The sequence below is a fragment of the Centroberyx gerrardi genome, chromosome 7 (assembly GCF_048128805.1).
Source record: "Centroberyx gerrardi isolate f3 chromosome 7, fCenGer3.hap1.cur.20231027, whole genome shotgun sequence".
NCBI lineage: Eukaryota > Metazoa > Chordata > Actinopteri > Beryciformes > Berycidae > Centroberyx > Centroberyx gerrardi.
The window spans coordinates 19936210-19950291 of record NC_136003.1 but is presented as its reverse complement, the minus strand read 5'-3'; the positions used below and the strand labels follow the sequence as shown (position 1 = coordinate 19950291).

Here is a 14082-nt window from a genome sequence, read left to right as displayed (position 1 = left end):
CTCTCTCTCCCTCTCTCTCTCTCTCCTCTCTCTCCCTCTCTCTCCTTTTAGCCTTCAGAGAATTCCAAACTGGAGCTGACGTTGCTGGTTGCCCAGATATCGCTATAGTAACCCTGGCTGGCCCAGTAGGCCTTCCTTGGCACTCCTTCCAGGTGCAGAAGCTACTTTGTCCTAAGGGTGCTGACGTGCCACACATTCAGTGGAAAGATGTCAGCTTCATTCACAACGAGCATGTGCACAACATGGAGCGAGCATCACGATTCCTTGAACCTGGAGCCGGCGGTGGCGGTAGAGGTTACAGAGGCAGGCTTGAGGCCAGAAGGTTGCTATTTTGAATCCCGAGGTCGGCTGGGGATACGTGGGTGGGGAAAAGTGAATGAGTGACTCTCTCCCCTCCCTCAAAAATGATCATCAAGGTGCCCTTTAGCAAGGCATCTAAATGCTCCACTGGGGCTCCCAGGTGTGAATGTGTGTTACTGTATGAATATGAAGCAGAGGATTGTTGGAAAAGAGCATGTGTGCTCAGTCAATTTTCCCTGGAGAAATAAAGGTTTAAAAATGGAATATGCATGGTCTGTGTGACAGTAGACTAAGCATATCTAATAAAACATCTACTTTATGTTAAAACCAACACATTTTGGCCTCAAGGTTTAGAGGAAAACATAAAAGCCATGCACTGACAGACAGTGGTGGTACTGAGCGTATGAACATATTGGCTGGGTAGCAAGACTAGTTTGGCGGTAACCTTTATCACTGAAGGGCTGGACACACTTCAAATGTATCCCTCCCTTCTCAGCTGTCCCCATAAACAACCCCATCCCTCTCAATTACAAATACTCCCTGTCCTTCTAATCCTCCATCCTTGAAATCACCCATGTTTCCGACAGACGGCCTTTCTATTCAGATTTCCCTCTAGTTTGACTTTTTATTTTGTTTTATTTGTTCCAGGTTTGTCTCATTGAGATCAAGAATCTCTCTTACAGGGGAGACTTGGTCAAGACCACAGCAGCGTATTTAAAAACAGACCGAACAACAATACAAGCAACAAAGACGTAGACAATAGACAATAGACAATCAAAAGTGAAAGAGAGGAAAGAAACGGAGGGCAGCAGGGTGGGTGTGTGTGTGTGTGTGTGTGAGAGAGAGAGAGAGAGAGAGAGAGAAAGGGGGGATGGGTAGACAAACAGACAGATGGACAGACAGAGAGGGAAAAAATGTCACAATAAATAATTAGCATCAACACTGTCCAATAGATACATCTTCCATAGTGTAAATGCACAACTGTTTTCAACTCAGTGAAAGCAACTTGTCCCTCATGTTTCAAATGTTTCTGCAGGCGACTCCACATTGCCAGGGGGGCCTGTTTACGATGGAGGCAGGCACCATGCAAGATGGATTTATATTCAGGGTTGAGGGAGGCTCACCAGCTCACCCACCTCCATTATAGGCAACAAAGTGCGGTAAGAGACGGAGCCAAGTCCTGTCAGCACAAGGTGCCACTGGTGAAGAGCCAAGAATGACCATAAAATAGGTATCACTTTTGTTTCCTGGCTCTGGCTCTACTGGTGGTCAGTCAAGGTCAGAGGATCCGGGGCCCAGAGGATAAAGGGGAGGGGCTTGAATAGGTGACGTGTGACTGATAGAGATACAGCTATGTGACTGCAAGACAGTACCTACTGTGTAAAAGGTCCCCTGTCATTCTGCCCTAAAGACTATGGAGGATGATCAGAATGGACCGCCTCAGACAAAGACACACACATGTATTTGCATGGAAAGGCAAAACACAGAGATTTCTTCCTCCTCTTTTCTTTAAAATAACTGATGATCAAAATAATGCAATAAGCCAACAGTATACAGATGGACAAGTGGAGGTAATAATGATGCAACAAGCATAAATGATTGCATGTGAAACTATGTGTTGAACGCCTTTTTGCTGCTGCTTCCGTGAGCAGATACACCCACAGTGAATAAATATACATATTGTCTTTCAGCAGGCTCGGGGGATGGAAAAAGCTTGAATTGTGTCCAACATATTGTACCTGCTGGATTCTCCTGTTCCTCCCCTGAGTGTCATGAGACACTCAGCTGTCGAAGATGGAGCCAAAATGAGTGTCAGCAGGTGCGTGTGTGTGTGTGTGTGTGAGTGTGTAAGGTTATTACAGTTTACTAAAACTTAAACTGAGTCTAATACTAAGCATGAAAACACATATATAATATAAAAACTGGAGGGTAAGAAAAAAATAAAACTAAAAATACAATCAGTGCCTCCAAAAATATGTGAATTAAAAAAAATCTATTACTTTTAGTCCTGTGGTCAAAATATGGAAGTACGGGAGAGAACTACATAGAAAAGAGTAAAAGCCACATTGACTAATATTACATTGATACATACTATGAAACTCCTAAGATAATTCTCCAACTTCTTTTGTTAACATGGGACACATGAATAAAAACACATTCTCGTTAAAGTCAAAATGCTAAAACTGAAACTGAAACTTTATAAAATAAGAACTAAAACTAAATATTTCAGGAAACCCCGTCTGACACTAAACTGAAGTTGAACTCCAATTTGAAAATAAATTCCAAGTAAAACTTCATGCAGATGGCGACATAATAAAAGCCCTAGTGTGACGCGAGGACAGGAGGCAGAAAGAGATCACTATTTACAGGCCAGGGGCTTTCACTGTCGCTGCCCAGGAATCCCCCTCCCCAACACACACACACACACACACACACACACACACACACACACAAACACAAACACAAACACACACCAGTGGACAGTTTGGGCGACTGTCAGCTGTTGGCTGCTTGGTGAAACACAATTTATCAGTGATCTGACACTTCAGTCCCGCTTAAGGTTAGCCTAAACCTTTCTGGATCCTGCCAAGATGCCTGCCCTTGACTATAACTATCACTGAGTGTAGTCTAATCCAGTGGTTCTCAACGTGGGGTCCGGGGACCACCAGGGGTCCTTGAGGGGGTTCCAGGGGGTCCCCAGCAAAATGATGAATTGTTAAACTTCACCATTATTTAATTTAAAAGAAGTTTACACAATTAGAGAATGTGGAAGAATGACTGTTTTTGATCATAGTTTCACTGTTCACTCTCTACCAACAATACAGATAGTCATGGAATTCTTGACAAAATCATATCTAACAATAAAAATATTCTCAGATTTGGGCCCGAGAGACACAATCTCATCAAATGGGGGTCCATGGCTCTAATGTGGACTGAATTAGGGTCCTTGATGTGAAAAAGGTTGAGAATCACTGGTTTAATCTCTCTGAAATCAGAATCAGCCTATACATCAGCTCATTCTAATTTGTTGATTGCATCCATAGTGTAGAATGGTAGAATTGCAAGTTATCATAAAATAAAGGACAGCTTCTAGTCATTTAAAAAAAATCTTTATTCATATGCAAAAACACAGCATATATGGGGGAGCTAAACGTTCACCTGTGTGCACTTCACTCCGCTGCGCCGCTTGAAGCATGGCGGCAAACAGCTGCTGAATCAAGAGTGTCTTTTTTTAACGATACTAAGTGGTTTAGCATTTCAGCAGGAGCGGTCTCACGGAGGTGGATGGCAACTCGATCGCCCCCTGAAGCTGCAGTTTGAAGATGATAGGTGAGTAGCCCATCAACACTTGGCCCCCTGCGCCACGGGTCCTCGTCAGTCAAAACGCTGTCATGTCGTCTGGGGCCATTCCATTGACTGGCTGGCTGGCTGCATGAGACAGCAGGTCTATGCTGCTCTGTCAGACCCACCAGAGGCCTTATGCAACTGCCTGGTCATCAGAATTACATAATTACCTGATTTAATCCCATTGCACTCAGGGATGATTCATACACTGTAATTTCTTTTCTTTTTTTTTTTCATTTTACGTCAGGGGAGCTTCAGCCTGCAGATGACAGTGGTGAAAATCACAAATTACAAGAGGGCAAGAGTGTCTTCACTTTCCCTAGTCTTATCTCTGTCTAATTCCTAGAATACTGTGGCATTCCCAGCCAAAGTGACCTAATTGTATCCGATGTCTGGTTCCAGCAGCCGATTAATTAGGGCCTCACCATGAAGAGACTACACATTGCATCCCGCATGAGTTATATGCTTGTCAAAAGCGAGGTCAAAACTCCCATCAAGCACCTCCCTCAGAGTTGCATTGGCTTTCACCTTCGGAGAGATGTTTGCCGGTTCTGTCCCACTTACAGATTTGTTGAGATGATAACTCATTCTGAGCGAATGGTTACAGTTCTTGAGCGTCAGCGCTGGGCACTTGTACTTTTCCAATGAGATTATCACACCACCACGGGCTGGCATTATTTGAATTTACAAAAAAAGGAGTAACTGATTGTAACTGGGACCTCACATCTGTCAGTGCTGCGGGTTTGACTGTCTTTCTTAATGTTTGGCAAAGCAGATAAGGCTTCATCATCATCACTCAACACATTTCTAATGTTTTCCCAAAATCTGTATAACACCTTTCGATCACACTCATTGTTACGTGTCATTTTCTGTAAGAATTGAGCAGATAATGAGGATTGTGCAACCTGACATTACAGCATTCTGACAAGGTGGAACTTCAAATCTGTCTCAATAGGCGCATAAAGGATATGCCGTTACACTAGTGGCATATCCTTTATGTCACAGAAGGGATTTCAAATGAGTTACCCATAATCCATAGAGCCACAACCCATTTGACCCAGCCAGCCATCTTAGTGAAACGGCCAAATAGAGGTCATGGCATCAATCAACCATGTTTATAAGCACACCGGTTTATATGAAACAGCCAACTTGCTTGGACTTTCACTCTCTGTCACTGTAAATTCAGGTTATGATACAGAACAAAGTAATCATGATATCAATTATTCAGATTTACAGAAAATTGGAGAGCTATAAAACTGTGAATGTCTCTAGTTAACACATTAGAAGAGGAGGATGCCAACTAAGCCTGGTGATCTACAGTAAGCTGCAGCAACTTCACACACAGACATGAATTTAGGCCAAAGTCATACAATTATAGCTATTTATACAGTTTCAGGCTGCGGACATGGCCTACATCAGTAATACTTGGGTTTTAGATCAGATTCAACATAATGTCTCCAAATATGTTCAGGAAAGACTTTGTCCAGACTACACTTCTTCCTGAGCAATGAATGTGCCTGTGATTTTAACACTCTCTAGAATTATGTGTATAAACTTTCCCCGAGTGACATTCACTGAGACAAACCAGCCGTATTTCCGAGCTTTTACAAGGGGTGACTGGAGGACAAAAGTTACACTCGCTTCAGCAGGAGATATCTTTATGTTTTATCAGGTCATGGTGAGGTCTTGGACATGGCATTTGTCTACAGGCCTTTAGACCATGTTGCTTAGGCCAAAATGCTGTGAAAAAATGACTGCTCCACATGGTGTGTGGGCTACCGGCAGCTGCATTGGTTTCTCTCCGTCTTCCACTGTGTTGAAAGGCGATCAGTGATTGGCATTCATTTGATGGGCTGGAGTATGTAGATACTTCCATCTACCAGCAGAGTAAACTGAATAAAATTGCCATTCAATAGCAGGAACCATGGCTTTACTTCTGACATGTTTGCACAGCTAACTGCATGTCAGTATTCACAACTCCATCTGTTGTTCCTTATTTAAAGCAATGTTAGCACCTGAAGACCTGTTATCCTCAATTAAGAGATAAGCGAGAGAAAGCAGTAAACAGCTATACCTTCTAGCTATTTTGTGGGAAGACATCCAATTTAAGGGACAGTTTACATTCCCACAGGCTGAAGTTTCACAGAACACCCTTCAAATACTGCCTTATCTGAAACTGTTACCTTATTTAACAAGAAACAGAGCCACGTCAAATACCACGTGTCCTGTGTTACTTTTCTCTGCTGACAAATTATTTATGTTTGATTCACCCATCTAATCTGAAGGTCGAAACTGAATGGCCATTTTGCTGATAAGCCAGCTAAGGGGAAGTCGTCAGAGAGACGTCATCATCATCATCGACCTGGGACCTTTCTGGCCTGCGCCATCAAATTCTGATACAGTGCTGTGGCCAACACTTTATGTCAATTTCTTTGAATGATGAGTCCAGTGCAGACAGAGCAGCCGCCATCCATTCAGTTAAAATGTTCACTGCAGGGGTTCAAGGTTTTTAGCTCGGACATTACTGAAGACAAGATGAAACTTTTGAAATCGAGCTGGTAAGGAATGATCCAGGAGCTGTGTGTAACAAACTTCATCACAGGACATGGACTCTAGAGCCGTCCAGAAATCAGGAGAGTTTCCTCATCTGAATGTAGGCTCCTTTAGAATTAAGACAATGAGACTGCCACACTGAAAATTAATAGAAAGTATTTTTGAAGCATTTAGAAAAGGGAGAGGGGCGGTCACCTTTTTCATTCCAAGCCTGAGCTTTGTGGCTGTTTCATTGGCTAATGTGGAAAAAGGCCTGAGGCTTCACCCACTCCACATGTAGAAACAAATCAAATTGGCTCACTGCCTCCCTGCTGACGCGTCTGATCAATAGATCCCCCAACTGCCTCTCATGCTGGCAGAATGCAGCTGGGGATGGAAACTAACTAAATTTGCTGACAAATGTGTCATACCGCAAACACACTTTGAGTTCCGAGTACAGGCCTATTGATCACAGCTTACGCTGAATCTACGCACGTTTATGCTGGATTTAGATGAGCTGGTGGATGATCGTACAGTGCTGGCTGCATATCCCCTCTGGAGTATTGGTGTGTTATGCAATCTGTGCGTCCCTGTGGTCTAGGGGACAGATCACCATCAACTAATGTCTCTTTTCTCATAAAAATCAGTGAAAGAAGCAATTGCACCAAAAGTTTGATAAAAAAAAAACTGGATGAAAAAATCTAATCATGAAATCAGGGAAGGTCCAGGGGAGGCAGTAATCTAATACTACATCGTACTTTGTTTTACTAACCAAACTGTATGGCTTTAGAAATATGACTTATACAAACGACTGCACTAACACTTTCTCAAGACAGTCTCTAGTGCAGAATACAAGTTCTCTTATTTTCCACAGTTTACTGAAAAAGATCGGGAAAAGAGGATGAGGCGTTCTTTCCATTGCTGTCATTGAAAATGACTTCCAGCGGAGGGGACTGATATAGAGTGGGGTCTCTGTAGGCTTTCACAGAACTGGAGTGAGTCAGTTTGGTGAATTATAGTAAATGATGACGTGAGCTCTGACAGCTAGCAGCCTGGAATTTGGGCCACAGCTCCAAATTAGAGGAGCTGCATGTGTGTCCATAGCTAAAACAGTCAAGCAGGCCTCTGCTCCGCAGCTCCAGATGTCATACATTTAGGTCAAAATGCAAATCCTTGGAAAATTCTTACCCTGCACATGCATCCCTTGGCTTATGTAAACACACATCAACTGGTTGATGGACACTCTTTGTTAGTCAGTTCAAAGGTTAGATACACACAATATCAAGCAGTCGAAGTTAATGTGGTATTCACATTCACTGAATCAAATTCATAACGATTTTGACTTTTTTATTGAAAAAAGAACATAATCAGTTTTCAACAACTGCAATATCAATATACAGTATCTGCATTATAATTTACAAAAGATAAAAAAAAATCTGTACAGTCTCTGGTTTGTGCAGGAAGGTGGGAAGACCTTGGTAGAAAAATAAAGACCTAAGACAGGAGAAGTGTCAATATGAGAACAGATAAGATGTTGTAATGGATTTCCTTACCGAGAGAAGCAGTACAGTGTTCTGGCTTCCACTGAAAGGATCATTCATCAAGCAATAATGTGTTAAGATAAAACCTGGGGTGACCAGCTCATGAAGATTAGTTAAAAAACCATTAAAGCTCAATCTTGTGTAAGACTGAAGACCAACAAGTGTGTTCTCTTTGTTTAGGATGTGTTTGTGACTGAAAAATTAATCAGTAGACCTGATCTCATTTTAACAAGACAAAGCATGGGCCCATTCAGAAACGACAAACGACTGCCCACTTCACAAGACCCTCAATGGTAAAGTAACAAGGTTAACTGGGATGTGTCCAAATCCTGCACGACTGTCATGCCAAGAACACTGATCTTCATATAAAGTACTACATCACAATCAACTCAAATAATGTACTTCAGTGTTTCAACAGCCAGCTACTGTTAGATGAGGAAAAGTTCGGGTTTCAAATCAGCAACAACTAACAGATGACGTATGGTTGTTCATATATATACATTTGGCTTTGGGTAATAAAACAGTTTCTGCTGTTATGGGGAAAATTCTCTTGTGAGGAAGAAAGTGCACCATAGCTTTGGATAACACACTGAAAGAATCATGCTTGTCTACCTCTGGAAATAAACAACATTATAGGCTGCATTTACCATCTTATTCAAAACAGATACTTTAAAAGACAAATAATACATTTTGGCTCCTAGATTTATTACTGAACATACAATATGTAACTTAGCAGCACTTGTTATCAACATTCATGAGCTCAGTCTTTTCCAGCTCAGGGTTTAGCTTCCTGAGACACTGCTGTCACTTTCTACCACTGATCTGTATTGCACATTAGAACATGGAGGCTTGCAACAAGTGGCAGTATTCTGTACACTGAATCACCTCTTTATGCTTCTTCCTTTGACATCTAATGCAGCGTGTGCTGTGTCGATGCCAAATCTCAAGACTGCCTCCAAAGGGACTGAGACTTGTGTTAAGGCTCACATTGCAAAAGATGCTAAACATAGACAAGAAGAAGATGGATTGAGCAGCATAATGCACTTGTGCTCGTAATCTGTGCAAGACGACTCTTTCCTAGATCACTCTCCCTTTCACACACACATATACACACGCCATGAGAGCACACCAAGACCACCACACTGAGGAAGTACAGAGATATACCTTGCTAAGAGACCAGCTCATTAACAAACATTAGCCTGTATTTCCGCAGGTGGTTTATCTGGTCAAACTGTTGGTAATTCTTTCAACTTTTTAAACAGAGATTGTTGAACTATTGCTGTGGTTAAAAGGAGAAAAAAATATATATATGTTTAAATTGGCATTCGAAAATTAACAGATCTCAAAGCCTCAGGTCCAATTAAATCACTCTTTTTGAATGAAATGAAATCTAGATTTCCTTTAACCAGTCACAACCAAATGTGAGATTTAGGTCACAGGAGGTTACGCTGAAATTAAATATCCTTTATTCTCCTCTTTTGTTCAGAAATGGCATTTATAACCAGAATGCTCAATGGAAAATGTGCAAAATTGCTATCTCTTTAGATTGTCTTCGGCGAATTTAGAAATTCAATTTTTCTTTTTTCTTTTTTTAGCAAACTAAGACATTTTTGTGAATGCAATTGGCTATTCTTCTGAAACATTTTAATTCAACAAGGGAAACATACACAAACCATCCATGCTACTTAACCCATCTTATTCCTGTAGCCCACAGGTCACCATTCAGTTCATTTATCACCAGTATTTATCACCATAAATAATATAACATGTTTGGATTTCCATGTTGTGCTTGAGCTTCTGCATAGAGAATTTTATACTCAAATCACAGTCCTTTACAAACTGTCATGCAGTATTAACAACAGCAATCAGGAGCAAAGTTCATGCTAACATTAACATACCGTGTGGTATTTCACCCTTCAATATCCCTGCAGTCATATTTCTGATTCTATTCTCAAAGGCCTTGACTCTGAAGGCATGGAGTCCGGACTGTATTCAGAGTCTGACACACCGTCTGTGTTTGTGTCCTCAAGTGCAGCGTTCTCAATGCCCCCACCCTCTACATCCCTTATCTCCCTGTTTTCCTCTTCCTCAAACTCCTCTTCCATCTCCACTTTTTCGAGAGCCACCTCATTCTCATAACAGAAGGAGTTCCTAGAGCTGGAGGCATTGGACTTCTTCTCAGCTAGTTCCCTGGCACTACAATGGGGTGTGCTGGGCACCTCATAGGTATTGTCAAAGCGAGAATAGTCCACCTTGTAGTAGTTCTTTTCCTCAAAGAGCACCGGCTCAAAGCGGTGGCCCCAGAGGATCTCGCTGGCCACGTAGGAGCTCCGACACTGAGTAGTCATGGCCGTAGCCTCAACCATGCCTTCCAGAATCACCACAATCTCAAACTCTGATGTCTCCAACTCCTGCTTGCTCATCTCATAGAACGGGCTGTCCTCATCGATCTCATGTACAATGGTGATAGGAGACACCAGGAAGATTCTGTCAATGCCACTATCAAAGCCCACGTCGATGTCTACTTGATCCAGAGGGATGAACTCCCCCTCGGCTGTGGTGCGGGACTTCAGGAGCTGGGCCCGCACATGGGCCTCGACTAGGTGACTCTTCCTCAGGTTCCCCACACGCCACATCAGGCATAGTTTGCTGTCTCTCATGGCCACTGTAGCATAGTGGCTGAATACCAGGGTCTCGTTCCTCTTCTTGGGCTTGGCCATCTTGGCCATGACAGCGCCAATGATGAATGCATCAATGATGCAGCCCACAATGCTTTGGAAGACAACCATGAAGACGGCAATGGGGCATTCCTCTGTGACGTAGCGATACCCATAGCCAATGGTGGTCTGGGTCTCCACCGAGAACAGGAAGGCAGCCGTGAAGCTGTCCACATTAGAAACACACATCTGAGTCTCATTCTCTAAGTCCCCATAAGAGAGGGCCACTAGCCAGAAGACAAAACCAAAAAACAGCCACGACAGGAGGAAAGAAAGGCAGAAGATGAGAAACATCCAGCGCCAGCGGACGTCTACACAGGTGGTGAAGATATCTGCCAGGTACCGCTGGCCCTTCTCACTCATGTTGATGAACTGCACATTGCAGTGACCATCCTTCTTGACAAAGCGGCTCTGCTGTTGGTGCTGTGTGTGCACTTTGTTGACATTGCCATTTCCATAGCCATTCGGGACGGCAATAGTGGCCAGCTTCATCCCATCCTCCTCTGAGGACACAATGCTGTAACGGTGGCTTCGCACGCTCCCCATTACGTCCGCCTGGGAGGGCTGGGCCGCTTCTGCTTTGGAAAACAGTCTAAGTTTTTGGTAGAAGCGTTGGAGAAACAGTTTTGAACGATCCCAGGGACAAACTCAAGCAGAAAATGTGGAGAGCAGGACTGGATCCTGAGGGGAACAGGGGAAACTGGGCCTGTGCTACTCCAGGAGTGTGCGCTTCTCGTGAGGCTGATCAGTCCTCTCTCATGGGTGTTTTGGACCTCATCAGTGAAGTGGGCTGTGGAAATTACAGACAGAAAGAAAAACTGTGTTAAACTAATTGGCAGAAACCAGAGCAAAGATCAGTGCCTGTGGGTGTGTGGTTACCTGCTGTCTAAATAATGCATTGAACACTCAAAGTTGCCTGCACTATGCTTGCATATACAGACAGTATAAAATACTGTATATTGTACAACTGTGTAACAAAATACACAGAACTTGTGGTGCATGCACTGTCAGTATTAGATTCAAACATTTTATTCAAGCACTCAGATAGCTGACAAAGTGGGAAATAATGTTTACCCTGCTTAATGTAAGTATTAATTAGGTAGGTCAGTCCATGGAGAGCTGAGTCAAATTACAGATCAAGTTCATGTTAATCCAGTGAGCGACTGTAGTGAAGGGAAAAAGATAGGTCTATGCACATGTGTCTCTGAAGTCTTTCCTCCACTGACACAAAATGGGGAAAACAATACTTACAGTTACTCTCTATGAAATGTTGCCTGCAGAATTCATCTTTTGGAACATTTACTCAATATGATCGAGGATAACATCACACTATTCCATCTCAGTTATTGAGCGGTACTACAATAACACCTGTACGCATGCATGGCTGAAACTAATTCAATATCTTATACAACTAAATCGCGTAATAAGGTTTAACCTTGCAGCTATTCGGAGAGGATGGGTCAGTCTCTCTGAAAGCAATAGTAACCTTGCGTCATATGTAACAGACCAACAAGGACAGCTAAATTAGAAAAGCTATTGACTTGGTCTGTGTGGCCTGAAAGGTCCATTAAAATGCAACACCACAGGCTACAAAAGGCCATGGTCAGCCAGACATGCTCTGTTAGTGCGAAAACAATTGCCCACCTTGTGAAACTATTCTGTCTCTGTCTGTCTCTATTCTGTCAAGGAGAGAAGGGCAAGATGAGAGTCTGACGCAGTACCAAATAAAGTCTAACGGTCTGCTCAGTGGAATACACTGAATACATGAAACTTCTCATGTTCCCTTGATGCAGTGTTGAAAGCACAGCACATATTTAAAAGGTCAAAAATTAAACTTATACTGTTAACACTGGCCATATTATTCCATCATTGAACTGTTGTGTCTACATAGGCTATCTGTTCTGAAAGTGATCAAAAGTCACTGGGGATAAGATGTGCAGGACATGGTTCCTAAATCCCTCTGCATCATCTTTGTTTTTCTCAACTAATGATGTCACTGCTAGGTCGACTAGGAATAGCAACTAGTCACACACACCATTGGGAGTATGGGGCTTCATTCATTTACAGTTCTAAGCAGCATGCAAGCACTTTCTTTATGTAGCCAGTACCTATATCATATAAATGCAGCCAGGCTGACACTGACATGACCAAAATTTTCATGATTTTAAATTGTATTCACAATTGCTGTATTCATCAATAACTACCAAGACCCAAGTTATCTCATTATTAACCTGCAGGACCACATTGCATGTCACATTCTGAGGAATGAGGAAGACTTGTTGACTTTGAATGTGCTACCTAGGGGGAATTTGTTTTACAGCAATGTCTTCCCCATCACAATTAAACACTATATCCACATCCTCATAAGCAAGCCGGCCATTTAGTTCCCTCTCTGTTTTACAAAGTATTTGGCTGTAATTGTTATCTAGTATTACATGAGGCGCTGACACAAGACAGAGGCCAGACTGGACTAAAGGCTAGAATGCACACAGTCCAGACTACATGATTTGACAGAAATACAGATCAAGAGGACAGGTATATGCCTAACAAAGAAGTATCTCATTATATGGTTGTTTATTGGTTTGATTCCCACTGAGCTTCACCTAGCCACTATTTCTCATCACTTATTACAGTAGGTTTGTCTACATGGTGACAGACCAAGGCTTCCACAGGCTACACAACCTGTGATTGTTTGTTTTGCATGTGTTCTCAATTAGAGCCAACAGCTGAGGCAGATGGAAACTGGTTACATAAAGCTGCTCTATTTTTTATTACACAAATCAATAACTCCTAGCCAATATTCAGCAGGCTATTTCTTTTGTTATGAACCGTTAGTATGTATTGCTTTACTCAGTAGTTGTTGCACATGATCATAATTCATATTTATTCTTATTCTTCGTAGTCTAGGCTTTAATAACTGATTAAAAAAAAATCAATGATGGAGCTACATCAACGAAGGGAAAACATCATGAGTTACAGAGTTCAAATCAAATACAAATCACAGCCCATCCTGGATGAGCGATGGTACAGGAGACCATCCATCTACTTCCTCACTCTTATAACAGGTGCATCAAAACAGCAGTGTACACAGCCTTAATGCTGTTGTTTGCATTTCAGTAACGTTCAGCAGAAACCTGACCAGTTCAATTTTTCAACTACAGCCAATAATAATAATAATCCTAATAAACAGCAACATATGAAATAGTTTGTCTCAGGATTGAAATAGTAAGTTTTGCAGCCTATTGTTTCAGTTAGAGCATCAATTTTCGCATCAATCAGAAAACTTAAATTTTGCAACGAGGCTAATCTAATAAACCATAAATTCAAAATCTACCAATGCAGAATGTTTATTCATATTCTTACAAATGTTGTGTTTGCAGCTTACCTGTTGGTCCTTGTAGCACAAATCTGCTGGTTTTTACTGTAATTCGTCCCATGCGCCAGATAATATCCAAACTGGGTCCCTTTTTATCTTTGCTGTTATTTTATTCGCACTTAAGTTAACGTCAGACATTACAAATTCTGCCATAACCCTCTTCAGCAATACTGAAGAAGATATTTGGCGTTGCAAGGACGCACTTTAAAAACACATGTGCCTATCTCCGCCCCGACCGCAGGCTCCGCCAATAGGAAGCTTCAGCGCCTGT

The 14082-nt window shown here is 42.2% G+C and overlaps 1 protein-coding gene across 4 annotated transcripts; it reads right to left on the bottom strand.

The window, feature by feature from the left end:
• Positions 1-9649: 9649 nt before the first annotated feature.
• LOC139930918 (inward rectifier potassium channel 2-like) lies at positions 9650-11763 on the bottom strand. Of its 4 annotated transcripts, none has more exons than XM_071924250.1 (2): positions 11749-11763; positions 9650-10984 (listed from the first exon to the last, which is right to left on the bottom strand). In XM_071924250.1, the coding sequence occupies exons 1-2, from the start codon at positions 11758-11760 to the stop codon at positions 9650-9652; spliced, it is 1347 nt and encodes a 448-aa protein (XP_071780351.1). In that variant the 5' UTR covers positions 11761-11763. The 4 variants fall into 4 exon arrangements, with proteins under 4 accessions (XP_071780351.1, XP_071780350.1, XP_071780349.1 ...); XM_071924249.1 differs by lacking the exon at positions 11749-11763 and having other exon boundaries at positions 9650-9787; positions 9830-10981; XM_071924248.1 differs by lacking the exon at positions 11749-11763 and having other exon boundaries at positions 9650-9805; positions 9842-10981.
• Between the last annotated feature and the right edge of the window lie 2319 nt (positions 11764-14082).